The sequence below is a fragment of the Oreochromis niloticus genome, linkage group LG4, assembly GCF_001858045.2.
Source record: "Oreochromis niloticus isolate F11D_XX linkage group LG4, O_niloticus_UMD_NMBU, whole genome shotgun sequence".
Taxonomy (NCBI): Eukaryota; Metazoa; Chordata; class Actinopteri; order Cichliformes; family Cichlidae; genus Oreochromis; species Oreochromis niloticus.
In genome coordinates this window covers 14,748,180-14,771,254 of record NC_031969.2, presented here as the reverse complement: position 1 = coordinate 14,771,254, position 23,075 = coordinate 14,748,180, and the positions used below count along the sequence as shown (strand labels likewise).

Below are 23,075 nucleotides of genomic sequence, written 5' to 3'. Positions count from 1 at the left end.
TCTTTTGTTTCTGATCTATTCAATTTATACTCTTAATCTTTAGATTTATTTTCTGTTAGTTCAGCTCACACTGATACAGCCACTTTCCTTACATGATAAGCAGAAGTGTTATGCTGTAGTCCAGTAGGGAGTTAAGATGTCAACCAAGTTTAGTAAGAGACCTGTAAAGCTGAAAAAGTATTAGTCAATATTTAGAGCGTGCATGCGATTTAGCTGAGTGTTGTCTGAGGTCAGCAGTCTTCACCACATTTGCATAATGTGTGAGAGGAACGCCGCTTCTGTCAGGGGCTGGGTCTCTGATCCAGCGTTTTGTATTATTTTTGTATTGTTTTCTTATGTTTACATTGTGTTCTATTCATGTGCTATTCTTAAGTTAAGGGTTAATGAGTTATTTTGTATTTTTGGATTATTTATAAAATTATACTAAGTCTTAGTATCATTATTATTGCCTTGAGTTGCAGTATACTTTAGGTCCTTTCATGTCTGTTATGAGTTAGTTATGAGTCTGTCTCAGTCTTCTGCATCATGTATTTTCTGTCTGTCTCTTTTCTGTCTGTGTTTTCATGTTGCTCATGTCATGTCCAGATGTTTCTCTGCTTTATTTTGAAAGAGTCTTGTGTTCTTGGTTCCTTATGTTTAGTTTTACTCTCCCCTTTGTCATTATGTCTCATTCTAGTCAGCTGTGTCCTTGTGTGTCTCCACTTCCCCTGATCACCTCATGCGTGTATTCAAGTCCTCTGTCTCCCTTTGTTCGTTGTCGTGTCGTCTGTGTCGTCTTTGGACTTTTTGTTCTTATTTAGTAAGCTGTGTGTGGAATAATTCTCAAAGTATGCGCACAAGTTCAACGACAATAAGCAGTTTTAAATATTTAACGTGGCAGCGAGAAATTTAAAGCCTGTTAAAGAAAAAGTGCTTTGAGTTATTTCATCAATCTATCTGCTGGTTTAGCATTAAATATAAACAGAATTTATGTTTATTGTTGATTATTGTTGTTATGTGTAAGAATCAGGTACCAACTTTAAAAGCAACAGGCCAATATATATATATATTTTACATAGACCACAAGAAAATCTTATAAATCATCAAAGTCCATCTCTTTAATAGATGTACATGAAGGTAATGACACTTGCAAAAGCAAAGAAGTTGTTCCAAAAAATATAAATATGAAAACAATAATTTAATTATTATAATGAAATAATAATTTTATTATTGTTTTCTTAACAGGGATTTAAAACATATATCTGAGGTCCACTCGAGGATTTTGTTCAGCTGCTTCACTGATTCCAGTCACTGTGGCTCTCGGGCACAATAATAAACAGCAGAATCTTCAGTCTTCAGGCTGTTCATCTGCAGAAACAGCTGTTCTCTGCTGTTGTCTCTGGAGACAGTAAACCTGCCTTGTACTGACTGAGAGTAGTAGTTGGTGCCACCATTAGCCTCAGTTGCAATCCACTCCAGTCCTTTCCCATTAGCCTGTCTGATCCAGGCCATCCAGTTGCTACTAAATGAGAGTCCAGAGGCTGTACAGGTGAGTCTGTGAGACTCTCCAGGTTTTTTAACAACTGGTTCAGATTGTGTCACAGTCTGGGCATGAACTATTAAATAACAACCAAATGATAGTCAGTTTCTTTCATTTTGCAGCATTTTATTGATAATTAAACGTCATTTAGCTTTACCTCCCCAGCAGATAGTTAAAAACAGCAGTCCTCTCTTGTAGTCCATCATGTTAAACTGTGTGACATCTGCTCTCTCTGTCATCCTCCTTGCAGTCAGATAAGTAGAGGCTGAAGATAAATTTTGCATTGACTCCTCCTCACATTGTACAACCAGACTGGTTCCGCGTGAACTCTTTTCATGGTGAAACTAGAATGAATGCTCGGTGTAAGCAAATGTCTTAAAATGTTTTCAGAACCTTAAAAATTAGCAACATTTTTAATGTCTCTTCAACAACAATTATAGCACTGAATATATAATCTGACTAAGTGAAACATTTTGCTTTGTCCCATACTGACCTTTGACACTGTGTTGAAAAGACAAAAAGTTTAATATTTAGAAATTTGAGGTCATTACAGTTTCTTCTGAGTGCGCCTAGTATCTCAATTGTTGCAATATTATAACACACTTTGCAAAACTTTTAGCACAACTATTACACATAACAGAACCTGTTTTCTTCTTCTTTTTCTCCTTTTTTCCCCCCCGCCTGTCCCATTTGATTCTTTAGCCGTCAAAATTGTTGTCTGAAGGCCAACAAAGATACCCAACGGATTTACATTACCAAGTGGATCATCGTTGCTTTGCCGTATTGGTCCATTTGATCGACCTTTGTTGTTATTATTATTTATTTTATTTTATTTTATTTTATTTTATTTTATTGTTATTTTCAGTTGTTACAGATGGGACACACATGGCTGGGGGATAGGAAAGGGAGGAAGAAAGATGAGGAAAAAGAAAAACAGAGGGGAAGAGGGACAGTGAGAAACGGCACTTAAAAAGAAAAAACAATCTCCCGGATCACCTGTTGAGAGAAAAAAAAGAGAAAACAAGCAAAAAAAGAGAGCAGCATTATAAACACACCATCATAGCTAAGTGTAAATAACAGTAAATACTAAATATTGAATGTTGTTGTGCTGCACGCAGGACCGACAGCACACAATGTGCTTTGAGGTAGCAGCCAAGAAAGGTGTAGTTTGTGCACCCATGTGCACACCTGTGTGGATCAGTGCACTTATATTCAAAAGGTTTCTCCATGTAACAATCTGCTAGAGAGTGTGGGGAGCCATAGCCCCCCATCCCCCCAGGGCATGAAGCAGGCATGGAGGAGATCCAGGCTCCAGATATCCAGAGGCCCCAGAGTGCGAGAGCCCAAGGAGGACCGAGCCGCAGGTCCAGAGCCCGGAGGATCAAATCAAATCCATTTTTTAAAAGTTAGTTTGTAATGTGTTCCATCTGGATATTTGAATGGTGGTTTGTATGTAATATAAAAAGAAAAATCAACCTTTACCAAAACTTGTTTGCACTTCTAACACCGGTGCAGTGTTTTGCTGGCTTGTGCAAGATTTTGTGGTCACTGTGTAGTGTTTTTCAAAAGTAGCCTATGTTTACACAGATAGTGCCCTTGTGTAAAAAGTAGTTGTGGTAATTTATATTGTTTTGTGAATTTTCATACATACATAATAAATGAGCTTATCAGGACAACATATCAGGACAAGGAAGAGTATAAGGGAATAGTTTTTGCATGAATTACTTGCAAAAACTTTATTACTGTGTCTCATCGAGCAGAGTAATAAACTGCTGTGTCGTTAGTCTTCAAACTCTTAATTATAGATACACTTTACTACTGGAGTCATCTCTGGAGATGGTAAATCTACCCAGGTTTGACTGGGAGTGAGAGATAGGAGAACTGTAAATGCTGATATAAGCAATCCACTCCAGTCCTTTTTCAGGAGCCTGTCTGATCTAGTTTAATGTGAACCCAGAGCCTTTTAATCACTGCTTCAGATTCTCTGAATCTGATGTTCAAGATCTTGCAAGACATTTTAAAAAACATGAGGTCAGCTATTCTCAACATGTGAGCCTTGGCAAATCAAGATCAGGGAAAAGCCTGACCAGACCTGCAAACAGCTAAAAGCAGCAGTCCTGTCTTGTAATCCATCATACAATATGGCACCCAAAGTTGTCTGTTATCTGTCATTAGGTAGCAGTTGGAGCTGCCTCTAGTTTGTATGGACACCTCACAGGAAGAAGATAAGGAAAGGAAAAAAATATCACCTTTTCCTGAGTGTATCAAGAGTCATCAACACTGTGGCAGATCACAGCATTCAATTGTTGCTTTATATTCCTATTAATGTGAGCTGCAGACAGTGACTAATTAAGTCTCTTTCAGAAATGCTACACTGGGGTCTAAATGAGTTAAAGCTCTGCTTTGAAATTTTTCTTTTCGGATTTTCCTTCAAACCATTATTGGCTCTTCCTCTGGTGGGCTCATATAAGTGTATATATATTCTTATATGTACATATCTATTCCTTGAACCTAAAACTATGTCAAAAAACAAATAAAAAGGAGCAAAAATCATTGCAAGACCTGTGCAATGTTTTGCTGGTTTGATGCAAGTTTTAGCTGTCACTTTGTTGCTTTTTGCAAAAGTAGTTTATGTTCTCCATGATAGTACCTAAATAATCACAAATAAAGACGTAATCATTGTAGTTTAGCCTGTTTTGAGAATTTTCATCCACAGATAAATGAATAAATTTAGCATCTCAAGGCAACCACTATGAGACTACTGTATGTTACTAGGGGTACTGGTGAATCAGGGAAGTAGTTTTTGTATGAGTCTCCTATTACTGGCTGTCACTGTGTCACACCGGGCACAGTAATAAACTGCTGTGTCCTCAGTTTTCAAACTGTTCATTTGTAGAAAAAGTTTACTGCTGGAGTCATGTCTGGAGATGGTGAATCTACCCTGGACTGACTGGGAGTAATAGATATGAGAACTGCCTGTGTGTATAAAAGCGATCCACTCCAGCCCTTTTCCAGGAGCCTCTCTGACCCAAACCATCCTGTAGCTGCTGAATGTGAATCCAGATGCTGTACAGGTCAGTCTGTGGGATTCTCCAGGCCTTTTAATCACTGGTTCAGATTCTGTCAGAGTCTGACCATCAACACCTGTCAAGACATTAGAAAAAAATCAAATGACTTATTCTTCAAAACTTCATGTCAATGTCAATTTAAGCTCAGGGAAAAACCTTGCCTGCCCAGCAAACAGCTAAAAGCAGCAGTCCTGCCTTGAAATCCATCATAGTGCTATAGAAGTACACAACGGTGTCTGTTATTCTCTCCAAAGAGGGTTAAGTAGTAGTGGAAGATGCTTTGCATTGACTCCACCTCACAGGAAAGTGATAACTGAAGGAAATGTTTGACTGTTTTCACAATTTTTCAAATGCTAGCAAGACTGTTTTATGAACACACATTTTGCCTGAAGAATTAATCTCTCCTCCAAACCTCTGCATATTAAATAAAAATGATGACAATATCACTTTTTTAATAATGCATGTTTGCCATAACAATTACCAGTTTTTACACAGATTTGATATTATTTTTGCTTTCTCTCATAGCATTCATGTTACAGTCTTCACTATACCAGAGTACTCATTCAGCAGTAACAATAATAAGCTAATTAATATAGTGTCTTTGAAAACATAGTTGAAGTTCAATTCTAGATTGGTCTCATCTTTGGATCAGCCAGAAAGCCCTAAAGCATAGAAGTACTAAAGGTCATATTATGATTAACAATTTTAGTTTGATGCCAGACCCAGATTTAAAAATGATGAAAAATGTACAGAAAATACTTTGTATACATTTCACTCATTTGCCTCTATCTGATTACCTATGTTTTTGTATGTTTGTCACACTTAAACAAATTTCAATATCAGACAGAGATAGCACAAGTAAACACAAAATGCAGTTTCTAAATGAATATGCTTATGAAGGTGTTATGTAAATGACCTTTGGTTTATCACATGTTTGGAAAGTGTTTAATGTCTCTAGCCACACACAGGCCTGATTACTGCCACACCTGTCCCCTGAAATCACTTAAAAAGGCCCTCTCTGACAAAGTGGACTAGACCAAAAAATCCTCAAAGGCCAGACATCATGCTGCAATCCAAGGAAATTCAGGAACAAAGAAAAACAAAGTAATTAAGAGTTCTCAGTCTGGAAAAAGTTATAAGGTTATAAAGCCATTTCTAAAGTGTGGCACTCAAACAAACCACAGTGAGATCTATTATCCACAAATGGCAAAAACATGGAACAGTGGTGAATCTTCCCAGGAGTGGCTGGCTGAGCAAAATTACCCCAATAGTGAAATTATCATCTAAGATGTCACAAAAGACTACAAAACAACATCCAAGAAACTGGTAAAAGACTCATTGCCAGTTATCACAAACACTTGATTGCCATTGTTGCTACTAAGGGCCCAACCAGTTATTGGGTTTAGGAAGCAATCATTTTTTTTACACAGGACCACGTAAGTTTGGATTTTTTTCCCTTAATAATAAACACTTTCGTTTAGAAACTGCATTTTATGTTTACTTCTGTTGTCTTTGTCTCATATTGACATTTATTTGATGATTTAAAATATTTAAGTGTGATAAACATACAAACAAAAAAAGGAAATCAGTAAGATGGCAAACAGTTTTTCACATCACTGTATCATAGAAACATGTTAAGATAAACTGAATAAAAAGTAGCAAAGTGCATGAAAAGCAAACATTGTACCTCTGCCAAACTAAGCAACTATTTGATGACAGGTTTGTCACATTATCTTAAAATGTGGACATATGAACAGTGACTGATCCTGTTGCATATGCATTTCTGGGGGTTCCTGTCTCAAAATGCAAAATGCAGGGATGAGAAAAGAATCAGGTGCCCAAACTGATTTACTAACATTTGTGACATGCAATTTGCTGCTAATTGTCCTGGCATTAGTTTTTTGCACTTAATCCTGTGGCAGTCGTTGCATTGCTGAGACGTCTTTACAGAGATTTAAGAACATAATAGGATAGTAAATTCATTGTACATGAACAATGACAATAAAGGGCTATTCTATTCTAAGGAGACATTTCTCACATATTATCCTTAAAATGCTGGCTGTGTGAGTGCTGTCCGAAAAACAATGTGGGCTTTGTAGATAAAAAAAAATGTGACAACTCAGAGTTGGCACCAGCAAGCAGAGGTGCTGTCTTATATGCCACTCTGCAGCTTCTTTCATCCTGCCATTCCCTGAAAACCTCATCCCCACAAAAAACAATATTCAGCAAAATCCAATTTAAGCACAAAAATGACAAGGAAGAAAGATATAGCTTATAAGTTACCAATTATGTTACCTGATAAACTTGCCAGGATATCAACTTTGCCTACCATTTCTTTAATTGTATTACTCAGTCATACTTTAAATTGACACTGTGATTAAAATTAGTTGCATCAATAGAACTAATTGTCCTCTTGTTGTTATACATACAGTTTATCCAGAGAGGATTCACTTTGTCAAAGAATTTTGAGGTGAAAAATGAATTTAGTCCATTTTGGAATAAGGCTACAACGTGACAAAATGACAAAACAAGTGAAGCACTATGAATACTTTTTAGATACAGTATGTATTTAAGGACTTTGGGGTTTTTGTTCAGGTCTACAGCTGGTTTGTGTTATTGTGGTTTCCTGGCACAGTAATACACAGCAGTGTCTTCAGGCTGCAGATTCTGTCCATTTAGAGTCACTGTCTTGCTGGAAGAGTCTAGGCTGATACTGAACTTGTTCTTTAATGAATCTTTGTAGAGTGTGCTATGTCCAACACCCGACCCTCCAACCCACTCCAGTCCTTTCCCTGCAGGCTGTCTGATCCAAACTGTCCAGTAAGTGCTTATAGAATAAGTAACCTGACAATTGATAGTCAGACGTTGATCTGGCTGCAAAGTCACAGGGCCTGACTGTGTCAGCTGTTCACACTTTACATCTGTAAAGAGAGAAGCATATTTTAAATTGTGCAGTTACAGATAAATTGGTTACTATGACAAATGCAAACCATGTATGATAAATCCAGAGAAACTTACATGATCCAACTGCTAACAATAGCAGAGCTACAGACAACATGGTTTATGATGAGATTTCTGGTATCTCCAACCAAAAAATATGAGAAGGTTTTTATGGCTGAGTAGTGAGGAAGCTCACTGAGTTTGCATAGAATAAACCACACGAAGCACTAAGTGTAGCCAACAGAAGGGTGACTGTTCTATATCAAAAACTTTTCATGATAACTTTGCCTAATATTTGTTTAATTGTATTCACACTTTCACAGCCCGCCCACAATGAAACTGAATATTAAACTACATTTTCTTAACTTTTTCTGCTCAAAGTTGTTCCATGCGCTATCAGCAGGGATGGCCCTGCACCTGTCCTTTCGTATTTTCAGAGAAGAGATTTGCAGGTTAAAAACTGTGACTGATAAATTAATTCTTTTGCCATGAACCATGAACAAAAACATCTCCTGAGATAAGAGATGTGTTATACAACATTTAGCTCCTAGCTAATTTCCATCTGCAGTCTCCGGTCAAACAACAAATAAAATATTAAAAAAGTCACATTGTCATGGAAATTGTTTTTTTTTTTATAATTAATGCAACTGACAATTCATGTAGTGTTATACTTTCAGTGTATCCTTTAGAAAAACTTTCAGAAGTATTTTTTTCCAGTAAAATTCTGCAAATTTAAAGTAAATAAAAAGCTCAGCAACTTCTCATTATGTAGCCGTTGAGATGCCAGGTAATGTACCTGAAAAGTTATACATTTCCTAGAGTTGTGTCAATAAACAATGTAACCAACTGTTTATTAAGAGGTTTGCCATGCCATCTTAAAATGTGACTATAAATATGGTTTTATGTGTTTTAAATCTTTCTTTTGTTGCCCCCAAATACTGTTTTTATTATTTATTACTGACATTTACCTACAGCTTTCCTTTTTTAACATTCAGAAATTTACTGCTGTAAAAAAGTATTGTGACCGACTGAAACACAAAGTCAGAAACCACAACAACAACAACGCTCCTTTTATAGTGTGTACATGTTTACATGTATTTCAGGCCTTCGCATCAGTTCATGTTCAATTTTCTGCCACCTTTAGGTGGTTGTAAAATATTTTCATTGAGCCTTTATGCTAAGGTGTACAAAGTTGTAGAAGGAATTATTTCTGAAAAAAACACCTTTCACTGAAATGTCACAAGAGACAAAAAATGTACAATATTCAATACTGACAATATATTTGAGTGTGTCTGGAGATTTTGTTCAGCTTCTCATAAACCTGATTTCCCAACAATTTGAATTGAATTGAATGACATGACACATTAAAGCTAAATTGGTTTAAAATAAAACAAATGGATAAAGGTTTGTTTTCTTTACAACAAGTTGGACCAAAGCATTTTTACAAATTTTATTTGTTCCTTCACATTTTAATCTGTTGTCCAGTCATTTGTGGTCTGAGGGCTCCTCCTCTGGCAGCTTCATGTAAGTGATCAGGCTCTGAGGGGTTTTTGTTCAGGTCCACTGCTGGTTTGTGTTATTGTGCATCTTTGGCACAGTAATACATGCCAGTGTCGTCAGGCTGCATATTCTGTCCAATTAGCGTCACTGTTTTGCTTGAAGTGTCTAAATCAATACTGAACTTGTTCTTTAGTGAATCTTTGTAAGCTGCTTCTCCTGTATATCTGGAACCAATCCACTCCAGTCCTTTCCCTGCAGGCTGCCTGATCCAGCCTGTCCAGGAGGTGCTTAGAGAATAAGTGACCTGACAGGTGATGGTCAGACGTTGGCCTGGCTGCACAGTTTCAGACTTTGGCTGTGTCAACTGCTCACACTTTACACCTGTAAATAGAAAACAGTTTTTTAACAGATGATCGAGTAAAGCTGTTAAAGATAAACTTGTGATTATGGCAATTCCAGAGAGACTCACGTGATCCAGCTGCCAACAGCAGCAGCAGAGCTACAGAAAACATGGTTGATGTTGAGGATGATGTTCTGCTATCGTCACCCCAAAGTGTGAGAGTTTTTATGGCAAGTAGAAAGGAAGGACACCGAGTTTGCATAGAGTCAAACACATTAGGCAGGGGTACCAGTTATAACTGAAGTCAGTAAATATGTAGTAATAGTGTCAGATAAACTTGCAAGGAGATCAAATTTACCTTACATTTATTTGAATTTATTACTTATTTACATTTTGCCCCTGAAAAGAAATTGAAAGTCGAATGACTTTTTTTCTCATAACACATCCCTGTACCACAGATTTTTTGAGAAAAACGGACTTAGTTATTCCTCACGTACAGAAATACGCAGTGTATTTACATTTTAAATTATATAATTTAATTCTTGATCTATTAATATTTCTCCTGTACTTATGTTTTTCTGCACATTAATGTAATGACTTCATCCGGGCTTTTGTCTTTCAGTATTTGTAGAATGGGATCCACAGTAAAATCAGCCAATTAATGCAATTTTTATTGTTTGGGTCTACTATTGTTTCATCCATTTTCATCAGTAACTGTAATATTTTAGTAGGTTAATTATGGTTTCCATGGGTGAAGCTTGTACAAGGCAGTTGGGGCAGCTTTAGTGGTCCTCTGAGTAGGATGCAGGGCGGCACCAGTGTGAATCATTGCACAAACAGCTAGCATAGTCCTGCCACATTGTGCTTAATTTCATTTCCATGTGAGAAAAGGTGTTGAAGACATGTTAACATAGCAATACAGATATTTAACAAATATGTTATAGTCACATAAATACAGTATCAGTGTGTAAATCCAATTTTTATGCTAATGACACATTAGCTAAATAATAAATATGATTATTTTGTGTCAAACACTGCCTCACCTACAGTAGCTACTTGTAATATGGACATATAGATGCTTTACTTGTTATAGTGTGCAGAATATATTTAATGTGAGTATAAATATAGTGTTAGCAGGCATTTAATGTTTGACATATGTTCTGTAGTACTGTGAAAGTTTATGGCGTCAGTGATCATTGTCAAAGGTGTTGTCTTTGTGTCAGTGTTTATCTGAATAGATGCATGGCCCTCTCTCCCTGACATGTTCTGTTTTGCATACACTCCTCCTCTCCTCTTCATCAGTGAAACACATTTTTGATTCACTCAAACTTGTACTGTCATACTAACCTATTTACATACAAGGATCAGTTGTTTACTGTACTAAAGCAATAAATATGCTGCATATCATCATCAGAACAGAGCTCAGGTAGCAACAATAGCATTGGTGCCCACATGGAAAAGAAATAGGAAAAACTAAAAGACTTGCATCAGCTTTAGCTTGCTTCATATAGTGAATCATATAAGGCTTATATGATTTACTCATGAAAGTGGCCACTTTCTCATTACTTTCATATATTGTTTTAGTAAGTATCCAAAACATACAAGTGTCATTTATATAATTTTTCAAGGGATCTTATATCTGTTTTCACTCTTATATGCTTTTCATACAAGTTTCACACAAGACAGATACAAACTTTATAAGATGTATATATATCTTTTCCATATAGGTGAACAGACTGGAAAACCTGAAAGGGACTTGACAGAAAGCTGAAAAGAGAAAAAAAAATACACAAATAAATAAATTATCATGTTACTTCATAACTGAATGTTTAAACAAATGCCTGTTCTAGAAATTCTTGGTTTTGTCATAGCATGTGTCTAATGTACAGTATAATATATATTTACGGATGCTAAATAAAATCAGTTTTGAATAAAATAAATCTCCTTTACTGTTGCAAGTAAAACAACTTATTTATAGTTTTAAGAAAAGGAAGTCAGAAACTACAACAGCAGCTGCACTCATGTTCATTTTGTCATATTTACATGCGTGTCATGTTTTCCTTTGTTTCCAGTTTACATGTTTTACTGACACCTGCAGTTGTTTGTTATGTCAAATATTAAAAAATATTAAAATATGATGTATTTTTATGGTCTTACTTTCTCTAAAGTACAGTAATACACAATAACACACAGTAGACACAAGAGTCATACTGATTGACTGTACACACCTGTGACAGAAATCACATTTTCATCAGTCATGCCACTACTCAGTATTTCTTTTGTGTTTATAAGCGTAAATTTAAAATCATTCAATCTGCACCAGTGACAATGAATCTGCAAACACAGTGGCATTTCAAAAGTTCTGGCATTTTTCTTCATGTCAGAGACAGAGGAACTAGAAATCTGGAGTGGATAGCTTTTTGTAGTTAAATATGTGACAATAATTTGGTAAGTAAGTACTTTAGCTCTGATGCTTCTTGAAATACTGATGTATAAAGGAAAAGGCTACTTTGTAGATTTTCATCACTTTGAACAAAGATGTGAACTGAAATTTTTAACTACTAGAAATGTTAAATGTTTTACATTGTACACAGTAAAGATTTTATGTTGCAGAGTACAACTGGCAATGATTTGCTGTTGTTTATATAATAAAAAAACAGATGTCTGTCATAAAAGATTGCAGGTCTCTTCATCTCATGGTTGCAGGTTATGAAATATAGTGAATATCATGCTGGAAGCTGCCCAATAAAGGGTAATAGACAGGTGATGCCCTGATGCTGTCAAAGTCAGAGTGGCTGTCAGTGACAGGCTGTTCACACTTCACATCTGTTGCAAAAAGCTTTTTTGTTCACAGTTTATACTGCAAAAGAATGATGACTGTGACTCACAGGATCCAGGTGTAAAAAGCAGCAGCAAAACTATAGAAAACATGGTTTATGAGAAAGTTTACATACTGTGAACCCAAATAGTAGGCAGGTTCACTTCTCATTTATTTAGTGTTGTTTACTGTATTGACATACATTGACATAAACTCCTAATTTCGTGTGTATTAGCAAATAATATGTTTAATGGAAGATGTTTTTTAAAATCTGAATTGCAATAAAAATTATAATAGGCCCCCATGGAAACAAAGGGTGTTGTCTAAATATAATGTGAAGTTTTCACTGGGGATAATAAACTGAACTAAAAACAACATATTTGAAACTTAACTAAGCTGAACTAACTTGAAACTAAAGCGTTCTTTTTTCTTTTTCTTTTTTGTTACTTAAACTACGAATTTGTGCAAATGTTAACACTGCTAGCATCCAAGACTGAGTTCTACATAAACTAATATTTTGTTGTTGCTGGTTTACATAAAATACCCTTGATGTTTTCAGTCTCTGCAGATGTGTGAAAACAAAGGATTAACTTGACACTGAAGGAAAATAGCTTTGAGGAACTAAAACTGTGTGTGGCAATATGTTAGCTTCATTTGCTAATGATCATTCATGTTACCAGAGACAAATAACTAATAATGACTCTGTATCTCTGAAAATATCTGAATCTGACACGTAAAGTTTTTGTACGGCATTGCATCATCGTGTGTCCCTGTGCCTCTTGAACACAGTAATAAACAGCAGAATCCTCAGTCATCAAGCTGTTCATCTGCAGATACACCTGCTTTCTGCTGTTGTCTCTGGAGATGGTAAATCGGCCTCTGAATGACTGAGAGTAGTAGGAGCTACTGCTAGATTCAATATGAGCAATCCATTCCAGTCCTTTTCCAGGAGGTTGCCTGATCCAGTCAGCATAAATGTCACCACCAAACCCTGAGTATGTGCAGGTCAGTCTGTGGGAGTCTCCAGGCCTTTTAACCACTGGTTCAGACTCAGTCAGTGTTTGGCCCTCAGTACCTACACAAATGTCAACAACTGATTAGTTTTAGTTTTACATCTACATTTGTTTGTCCAACAGATTTATATATCCTTACCAGCCAAAGTAGAAAACACAATGAGAGAAACAAGAAAATATGCAGATCTGGTCATGGTAAAAGTCAGTTTTGTCCAGTTTGCAGTGTGTATGTTAGATTGAGATCCTGACCTTTGCTTTACACCAATATGAGGATATTGTAGATATCAGTTTTGCATGGACTCCTCCTCTTTAACAGAAAAAAAAGATTTGTGGTTCACTCAACATTATACTTTTTTAGGATAGTTTCCAGACAGAGCCAGAAGTTGTTTTTTGCCAATAAACCTCTAAAATACAAAAGTACAGAACAAGTGCAACATCATCTCTTCACCCAGTTGTGGTTAGACTTATTTTAGACTGTCCAGGCTGTACAAATATTACTTTGACTGAATGAGAACAATCCTGGACATACTTGGAAAAAAGCCAAAATAAAGATAATTTCCAACAATAATAACATGTGGATTAAGAAAATGAAGATTTTGTTTTTGTCTTGGCAACATCAGTGGCGTGCACCTCTCTTTTATGTCAAACTTTGCACTGTGTTAGTTTTTATAAGCATTTGATTGTCTATTTCTATACAGTTAGGGTTACAATGCAACCTGTTGCTTTGGTGCCCTTTTGTTGGTGCATATAGTTTTGCATTAAAAAACATGTTTTTAGGTCTTGCAGCTGTGTGAAGAAAAAGATGTAGGGACACTTTAAGCAGCAAAATTGCTGAGGAACTGTAACCATGTGTAACAACAAGTAAAAACCTATTTTTAAGAACTAGGATGTGTCATTTGTCATTTATATATAGTTATACATATATATATATATATATATATATATATATATATGTATGTATATATATAGTTATGCAATTTAACTTTTGCAATGACAAAGCACATTTTAGATTTGATGTTTCTTAATAAGAATAAAAAAGAATCGAATCAAATATCTTTAAGCAAATCTTGAAGCGACACATAACAACAATTCTTCTTGTTGAGAAGAAAAGAACTACAGGCCTTTTTTGTTCATCAGTAAACAAAGCTTCATATGTCTTGATGCATGCTCAATCATCCAGCTAAGTAAATCCCTAAATGTTGACTGTGTTTGCTGCCACTGTAACCTCACAAAATGTTTCCCGGGTGAAACCTGCTGGCTGACTGGAACCTTTCTTTGTGGAGTTTGTAAGTTTTGCCTTTGACTTTGTCAGTTCTCTCCAGGTACTCTGACTCTTTTTCAACAGTCCAAAAATGTGCTTTTGGCTACTTTGTGATTCTAAATTGGTTGTAAGTGTGAAGAGTTGGTGTGTGACTGATTATCTGATTTGTCAAATAATCCATTTTGCTTAAGCACATTCTTAACAGAGTGAAGAAAAAAAGTAGCTGCATGGCAGCTATAATAGGAGTTGTTCAAATTCCCCAAATCAGAAAAGATGCATCAGTTCTTCCCTTGTTATCTCCTTTAGCACAGGATCCACGCCCTATATGAAAGAGAAGTTACAATTATACCCCAATTCATAATACACGTCATATTCATGAAACAAGTCAACAAAACTGACAAAGAAGAGTAGATCATGTAAATGTAAATTATAAGTGCAATTTTCATTTGATCTAATAACTGATAACTGTTAAATAGTCAAATTTAAAGTTAAAGTTAAATTAAACCCACAGATGAAGTACTAAAGTCAGATGTTGTGTTGCCAACTCTGAGGATCGATAGATAGATAGATAGATAGATAGATAGATAGATAGATAGATAGATAGATAGATAGATAGATAGAAACAGAATATTCATATATTTCTATATTTAGAATGAGCTCAAAAATGAGTACAGTAGGATTTTGTACAGCTTCTAAAATGATTTCAGTCACTGTGGCTTTCGAGCACAATAATAAACAGCAGAATCTTCAGTCTTCAGGCTGTTCATCTCTAGATACACCTGCTGCTTGTTATTGTCTCTGGAGATTGTAAACCGACCTTGGACTGACTGAGAGTAGTATTTAGTGCTACCACTGCCACCACTGAAATAAGCAACCCACTCCAGCCCTTTTCCAGGAGCCTGTCTGACCCAAGCCATAGGGTAGTCTCTGAATGTGAATCCAGAGGCTGTACATGTCAATGTGTGAGATTCTCCAGGCCTTTTAATGACTGGTTCAGATTCTGTCAAAGTCTGTCCGTCAACACCTACAAACAAGAAAAAGGAATATGAAATATGTCGATAACACAAAGAAAACTTTATCAAAGTACGATCAAACTCTTCACCTGCCCAGCAGAGAGTTAAAAGCAGCAGCCCTGTCATGCAGTCCATCATGTCAAACTGTGTGCACACTGCTCCAAGCAGTCAAATAAGTAGAGGTGAGATCAGAAAGTTTTACACTGACTCCTCCTACGGAAAAGAAAAGCTGTCTACATGTGTACTAGAATTATTCATGATGTGAGAACCTATTATTTTATTTACATTGTAACAACATAAGGGCCAGGAACAAAAAACAAAATGAGTGTGCAGTGGTTATCTCCATTGCCTATGTCACCTCACACATCAAAAGCTATGGGTGTTTATCTGCGCTTGAATGGTTTCTCTCTGGGTGTCATTAAGTGAAATCTGGAGCCATTAATTTGAAAAATCCCATCAGCCACTTGAATTTTGAATTTTTTAAATTTTGACATTATTTCCATCTTACCAAAGAATTTTGACCAGAGGATAAAAACAAAAGCTGCATCATGACACTCTGAGGGTGCAACATCTGCATGCTTTGGAACAGATTTTTTTCAAATGCTTTCATCCATCCATTATTATATAATAATGATAACATAATTATAATAATCTGACAAACCATAGTTTGTCACCTAATTACAGGTGAAAGTAAATGACTAAAATAAATCACTTATATTCTATCATTTAGTTAAATATCTGCATTTAGGATGGAAAACCCCCTTTTTTCAACAAATGAATGAGTTATAAAACCATATGTGACTATCACCACTATAATAATGTATCTTTTTTATATTATTTCCACATCAACAGTTATTGTACAGTAAACAAGAAGACCTAATAATTTGACTGATGTGCTCTTCAAATTATTAGTGGTCTGAGGGCTCCTCCTCTGGTGTATTTATGTTACAAAGGCTTTCAGGGCTTTTTGTTTAGCTTCTGTTGATGGTATCACGCAGTGGGCAAACAGAGCATAGACTGAGCCAGGGAGGAGTCAGCTCAAACTGCATTTCAGTCATCCAGATGTCGGCTCCATCTGAAGGTTTGCACAAACACTCCTCCTTCAGCAACACCCATTATCAGCAGCTCTCAGGTAAAATTTTGAAAAATAGGCCAAAAGGATTTATTTTTTTAAGGCTAGAGTAACCTGTAAGAACCCTTTGCCTCATGAAACTAGCAATCAGGTTAAAAAAAACATGTCTATAATTAAAAAAATAATAATTATCTGCCTGAAGCAGTCTTCCTTCTTTGATTCATTGGAGAATATCTTCAGAATTTATTGTGGGTGAATTTTATGTGGGACAAATTGTTGGTCAAAACAAGGTATAGTACAAGAAAGGGTGATTTGATCTAACTGTTTAACCCTACAAAAACCCTACAGCCCCCTTTTTAACTACTAAACTTAAAGAAATGCGTTCCGTTTGCTAACCTGTAAAAAATGTTTGTTTGTTTGTTTTTTTTTAATTAGGGAGGAAAGAGGAATGAATTATCTTACATTGATCGGATGTATAATTTGCGGTTCTCATTATTTTGAGGTATTTGTGCAGGGCTCTGGGTGGGTTGTGTCACTGTGGGCTACGCACACAATAATAAACAGCTGTGTCCTCAGGCTGCAAATTTACTCCTGTTAGTGTTACAGATGAATTAGAAGTGTACGTGTGGTGGAGTAACTTGTTCTTCAGAGCATTGTTTTGAGCCATGTCACCGTTACCCCACCGATGCAAAATCCACTCCAGAGTTTTTCCTTCACTCTGTCTGATCCAACCTGTCGCATAGTTGCGATCAGTCAAAGAATAACCAGAGACCTGACAGGTGATGGTTACCGACTGTCCAGGCTGCACAACCGCTGAGTCTGACTGGATGAGATCAATACTGTACACACCTGTAGACAAAGAAATAAACATTATTTCCATTATTCATCTGAATGTTCTGCATTTCACTTGAGTTTATTATTATTCTCCTCACAGGATCCAACTAGCAGCAGCAGCATCAGAGTCACAGACAGCATGGCTGATGTTAAAGAAACTGATGTGAGCTCTTCTGTTCTCTCACTGACGCACAGACGCATTTCACTTTCTTATAAGGTGAGAAACAGGATGGATGATTTGAATATGACTTACATTCAGTCAGGAAACTACGTTTCATCAGATCATAGTACTCTAGCATCCTTCATCTCACAAGAAGAGATTACAACGTTCTGTGTTCAGACCAATACTATTTACATTATATACTGTACGCTTCCCCTTCTCTTTGGCAATACTGCACACTATTGTTATTCATTGTTATGCAGATTCCTCCCAGATCCATTTATCCATCAAGCTAGATAATGCAAAACAACTAGTTAAACTGAAGACATAACGCCCTGGATGGTCACTACTAAGCTACTTCTAAAATCAGTCAATACCAAGTTCAGTGGACTTAGTTCTGCAAATCTTACTCTGTGTCTATCCAGATGTTTCCTACATCCAGCAATAGTAATACTGTGAGGAATCTTGTAGTCATTTTTGAAGACAATGTCTTCCAGTGCACGACATTCTCAAGTGCTTTCTCATAGGGGGTCACATGATTGTTGGTGTTTCTTTCTGATATTGTAGGTTCCTTACCTTTTGCCAAGTTGGTACAAATGACAGATTTCCAAATTTATGCTTGATACAGTACATGCAAAGACTGCATTGCTGTCTTAAAATAATGCATGGTCTTAGAGCTCCTCCTTTGGTGGCTTCAAGTTATAAGTGCAGGTTCTGATGGTTAGTTTAAATGTGAGCTGTTTAGTCACAATCCTAGACTATTTGACTGTAACCAATATAATAGCATAGCATGATCCCCAGCCTCTGCCACTTGCCAAGTATCATTTTGTGTGTGGATGTGAGAATGTGAGGAGTTCTGTCACTCCATGTTAGCCCAGTGATGAACTGGTGGTGACCTTTAAGTGATGTGGGAAAAGCTTTTAGGACTTGTGAATATGTGTATAATTTTCATATAATTAGACATATATCTACATAACTCTGTTTTATAGAATATATAACACAAAGAACATCACAAACTTATTGAAATGTCTGTGAAATATAAATGTTTTACTTGAATATTTATAACATAGCACATACAATAGATAATGCAATTATACCAATGATGCTTAATGCTAAGGTTGAAAGATGAGTACAGCAAGATTTTGTAGAGCTGCTATGACAACCTCTGTCACTGTGTGCGTCGAGCACAATAATAAACAGCAGAATCAGCAGTCGTCAAGCTGCTCATCTCCAGATACACCTGCTGTTTGTCGTTGTCTCTGGAGATGGTAAACCGACCTTGGACTGTCTGAGAGTAATATTTATTGCTACCACTTGGGTAACTTATTGAAGCAATCCACTCCAGTCCTTTCCCAGGAGCCTGTCTGACCCAAGCCATCCAGTAGTCTCTGAATGTGAACCCAGAGGCTGTACATGTCAATGTGTGAGACTCTCCAGGTCTTTTAACCGCTGGTTCAGATTCTGTCAGAGTCTGTCCATCAATGCCTGTTAAGCCAAATGATAAAAAATTATGTGAAACGAATCAGTGAGATAAAAATAAACTTCATCAAGATCAGTAAGACTCTTCACCTGCACAGAATATAGTCAGAAGCAACAGTCCTGTCCTGCAGTCCATCATGTTCAACTGTGAGTTCACTGTTCAAAGCAGTCAGATAAGTAGAGGTGATACGGTAAAGCTGATTTACATTGACTCATTCTGTTTTTGTTTTTCTTTAATTATTCATGTTGTGGGAATAAAAATTTGTTGACAAAATGGAAACCAGTGACGCATGTAAAAACATCAGGTGTTTCCTGATCCCACTTTATTTGCAATCCATTCACAATTATTAACACTTTGTTACACTTAACTTTTACTTTAAATATAAATGAGCTGCTTCTTTTTAATTAAAAATTATTAAAATTATTAGTAGTAGTAGCAGTATTAGTAGGAATGGTAATAGTAGTAAGGGCAACAAAAGTTTTTAATTTCATGTTTTATTATTCTTGCAGTTTGCCACATACAACATTTACTGTATTTTTCTGTCAAAGATTCACCATCATTAAAGTGTGACATATTAATAAGCAGGAGGATTTTATAAATGTTTAAAGTACACCAGTCCTATCTATTATGGAAAGTGAATCTACGGCCCCAAGCCATCAGATATGTACAATCTACACCTCAAGTTTTACAGTTACTACTCTCATGAAAGAGAGAAAAAGAATGTGTGTGAAAAAGAATATCACCACTGTGGATACTGTGTTTGGATTTAGAATTTCTCCTTGCAAATAAATTCACTGAACACTTAAGAATAATTACTGCGACTGAGTCCTGCTTTGAGAAGAAACACCCTGACAGTGAGTTTAAGATAATGAAGTCTTTTAAAGGCTTTTTTATCCATTATTATTATTGATAGATTTTAGGATAATATTCTTAACTAATAATAACATTTATGGCCCTAAAAACAACAAGAAATAAAAAATACCAAACACATCACATTTTGTATGTACTAGTGTTTGCACAGTAATATACTGCAGAGACTTCTGGCTTTAGGTTTGATAGTCTCATATAGGTCATGCTGTTGCTCTTATCTCTGCTGGAATAGTCAGTGCCATTAGCATCAGTATAAACACAACCCAACCATTCCAGTCCTTTTCCTGCAGGTTGTCTGGTCCAATGCATACTGCAGCAACTAAATGAGAAGCCAGTCCTGTAAAGAGACTCAGTGTATATTCAGTATTTTTCTCTACCAGGGAGTAATTTATTTCATACTCTGACCTGTAATCCCTGATGAGATGAAAGGAGAGAAGTATTTCAGAAGATGTCACTGATTGTCACTCAAGATTGTCCAAGAAAATAACAGCTAGAAACAAGACGACTCACAGGGCAGAGAAAGAGCAACAAGCAGGAGAGAGAGTGTGTCCATCATCTTGAGTTAGCTTACTGCACATGTGGTGTGGCTGCACCGAGTGTTCCGATTACCACTGGGATCACTGTTACCTTCACCTTCCACATCTTCTCGATCTCTTGTCTGAGCCCTTGGTACTTCTCCAGCTTCTCATATTCTTTTTTTCCTGGTGTTGCTATCACTGTGTATAGCTCACTGTCTATACCACGGCCATCTTCTTTTGCTTGTCTATCACTATTATCCATCACCAGTCTGTCCGTCTCTATCTGGAAGTCCCACAGGATCTTAGCTCGGTCATTCTCGACCACCCTAGGGGGCATCTCCCATTTTAACCTCCGGGCTTCTGGACCATACTCTGCATACTGTTGTATACTATGCCGGCCACTTGGTTGTTCCATATATGCTGTGCCTCCTACCATCTTGCACACTGCTGTTATATGCTGGATTTTCTCAGGGGCATCTTTACACAGCCTGCACCTGGGGTCTTCCCTGTGGTAGACCCCTGTCAGCGTTTGCAGCACCACCTTACTGATACTAGAAACTAATACTGTCAAAAGGTATTCTACTGGCAAAGATTCAACAGGTAATTTGTTAAGCACTAGCAAATAAAAATATGGTTAATGGAAGCTATTTAATATACATAAGAATTTCATTAAAAATATGAAGTGCCCTCATGGAAATAAAAAGTATATTATTTAGTGAGGGCAATAAATGTACTAAATTGACTATAAGCCCTCCTTTTATAGAGATATGATGAAATTCAAGACATTTAAACAGCATTTTAGAAACTAAAGTATTTCTTCTGTAGTTAGACTGTTCATAAACTTATTGATCTTTATAGTACAACTGACATCACAGACTACATAAAAAAGTATATAAACTAAAAGTTTGTTGTGGCTGTTTTATATAAAAAATAGCTTCTAAGGAACTGAAACTGTGTTCATATATATATATATATATATAATATTTACAAAGAGTGCATATGATAATATGTGTTAGCTGTAAGATAATAAAATTAAGCAACAGTACTCAGGTGGGTAGTGGAGTTTAAACGATGCTCAGTTGGTACTAAAGGGCTCAAAGTCTTCCCAGAAAATATGCTGAAAATTAATACAACAGCAACAAAACCCTGAATTATTGTTACAAGACAGGAAACTATATGTATGTTAGCAAGTTGTTGAATAGTTGTGCCTAATAAAAGGCTGGTGAGTGTATATACAGACTGATAAATAGAAATAGAAGAAGTCTGGATTTTACACTGACTTTATATGTGTGTATTGCTTTATATAGCTGCTCAACAAACGTCAGTTACTGAGACTCTAACAAACAACAGTAAACAGCAGAATATTCATTATATTATTCAAAAGGATGTGGAAAGGGGAAAAATTAATTGGCTGTATTGAGTTTACAACTTAAAAAGTTAAACTCACATTAATATCTTTGAATGTGATGAGCATACAGTTATCATGTACACAGCAGATCTGTCCAACAGTCCATCATGCTTCCACTGCTCCTGTCTGCAGCCAGGTAGGTAAAGGTGGAAGGAACTTTATCTAAACAAACAAACAAACAAACAAAAAAACGCAGTGGCATTCCAATTTACACTCAAATCAAGACAAATAATTAGTCTAATTACTCTGATACAAATTATAAACAGAACTTTATTCTATCTGATCTAAAAGTTAGCATGTTTAGTTTTTGTACAGCATTGCTGCTGCTTGTATCACTGTGCCTGTCGAGCACAATAATAAACAGCAGAATCGTCAGCCGTCAAGCTGTTCATCTGCAGATACACCTGCTTTCTGCTGTTGTCTCTGGAGATGGTGAACCGTCCTTCGACTGACTGAGAGTAGTAGGTGCTGCTACCATCATAGCGGATCCAAGCAATCCACTCCAGTCCTTTTCCAGCAGCCTGTCTGATCCAAGCAGCATAAAAATCACCACTGAACCCTGAGTATGTACAGGTCAGTCTGTGGGATTCTCCAGGCCTTTGAACCACTGCTTCAGACTGAGTCAGAGTTTGACCCTCAGTACCTATAAAATGTTAACAGCAGTCAGTACAATCGTATTATTTATATATGTCTTTATTAATCTGACAGGTTTTTATATCCTTACCAAGGAAGGCCAAAAACACAATGAGAGAAACAACTAAATAAAGCGATTGGATCATTGTTAAGTCAGTTTTACCATCTGCAGTGTGTCTGTAAGATTTAGTCCCTGACCTTTGTTTATACCATATATGAAGATGCTGTAAATTTTAAGTTTGCATGAACCCCTCCTCCTTAACCAAAAACCATGTTTCAGTTCATCCACCATTATACCTTCTTAGCATAGTTTTCAGACAGTCGTAAGTAGCTTTTTGCCAAAAAGCTCTAAAAAGCAACACTACAGAACAATTGTACCTCCGTCTAAATAAAGAACAATTTTGCTATATCATCTCAATGTTCTCTATGTCATAACTTGCTTTAAGTTCTCCATACACAATTTTTAATAATTATTCATTTGATGATATCATGTATAAATGTCATTTTACAGTAGACCATTGAGTATTGTAAACACTGGTGCAAGCATTGATTACTTGTACTTTTATAGTATGTATTTATGTCTACAAGCATGCACATAATTTCTTGTACAAAGACACAGTTTTTTTTT

The 23,075-nt window shown here is 36.3% G+C and overlaps 3 protein-coding genes, 1 long non-coding RNA gene and 1 gene segment (V, D, J or C); 1 reads left to right on the top strand and 4 right to left on the bottom strand.

Moving 5' to 3' along the window:
• Window positions 1–9,554, bottom strand: part of LOC106096470 (immunoglobulin mu heavy chain) — a 1,110,954-nt gene extending 1,101,400 nt beyond the window's left edge. For all 4 annotated transcript variants that reach the window (XM_025906581.1, XM_025906582.1, XM_025906583.1 and 1 more), the window contains exons 1-2: window positions 9,497–9,554; window positions 9,115–9,408 (exon numbers count right to left, since the gene is read on the bottom strand). In XM_025906581.1, the coding sequence (XP_025762366.1) occupies window positions 9,115–9,408; window positions 9,497–9,539 (337 nt within the window). In that variant the 5' untranslated portion in view covers window positions 9,540–9,554. The remainder of the gene's footprint in view (window positions 1–9,114; window positions 9,409–9,496) is intronic.
• LOC102076453 (Ig heavy chain Mem5) overlaps window positions 1–17,569 on the bottom strand; it is a 900,359-nt gene extending 882,790 nt beyond the window's left edge. The window contains exons 1-2 of the mRNA XM_025906588.1: window positions 17,477–17,569; window positions 17,091–17,393 (exon numbers count right to left, since the gene is read on the bottom strand). Of these exons, the coding sequence (XP_025762373.1) occupies window positions 17,091–17,393; window positions 17,477–17,519 (346 nt within the window). The 5' untranslated portion in view covers window positions 17,520–17,569. The remainder of the gene's footprint in view (window positions 1–17,090; window positions 17,394–17,476) is intronic.
• LOC100709195 (uncharacterized) overlaps window positions 1–23,075 on the bottom strand; it is a 1,346,887-nt gene that overhangs the window by 1,129,932 nt on the left and 193,880 nt on the right. The gene's annotated exons all lie outside the window — the stretch shown is intronic.
• Window positions 1–23,075, top strand: part of LOC112846698 (uncharacterized) — a 961,229-nt gene that overhangs the window by 911,028 nt on the left and 27,126 nt on the right. The window lies entirely within an intron of this gene.
• On the bottom strand, window positions 1,268–1,801 carry LOC112846676 (Ig heavy chain V region 914-like). The segment is given in 2 exon segments: window positions 1,268–1,595; window positions 1,677–1,801. Coding segments are annotated over 2 exon segments (390 nt in total).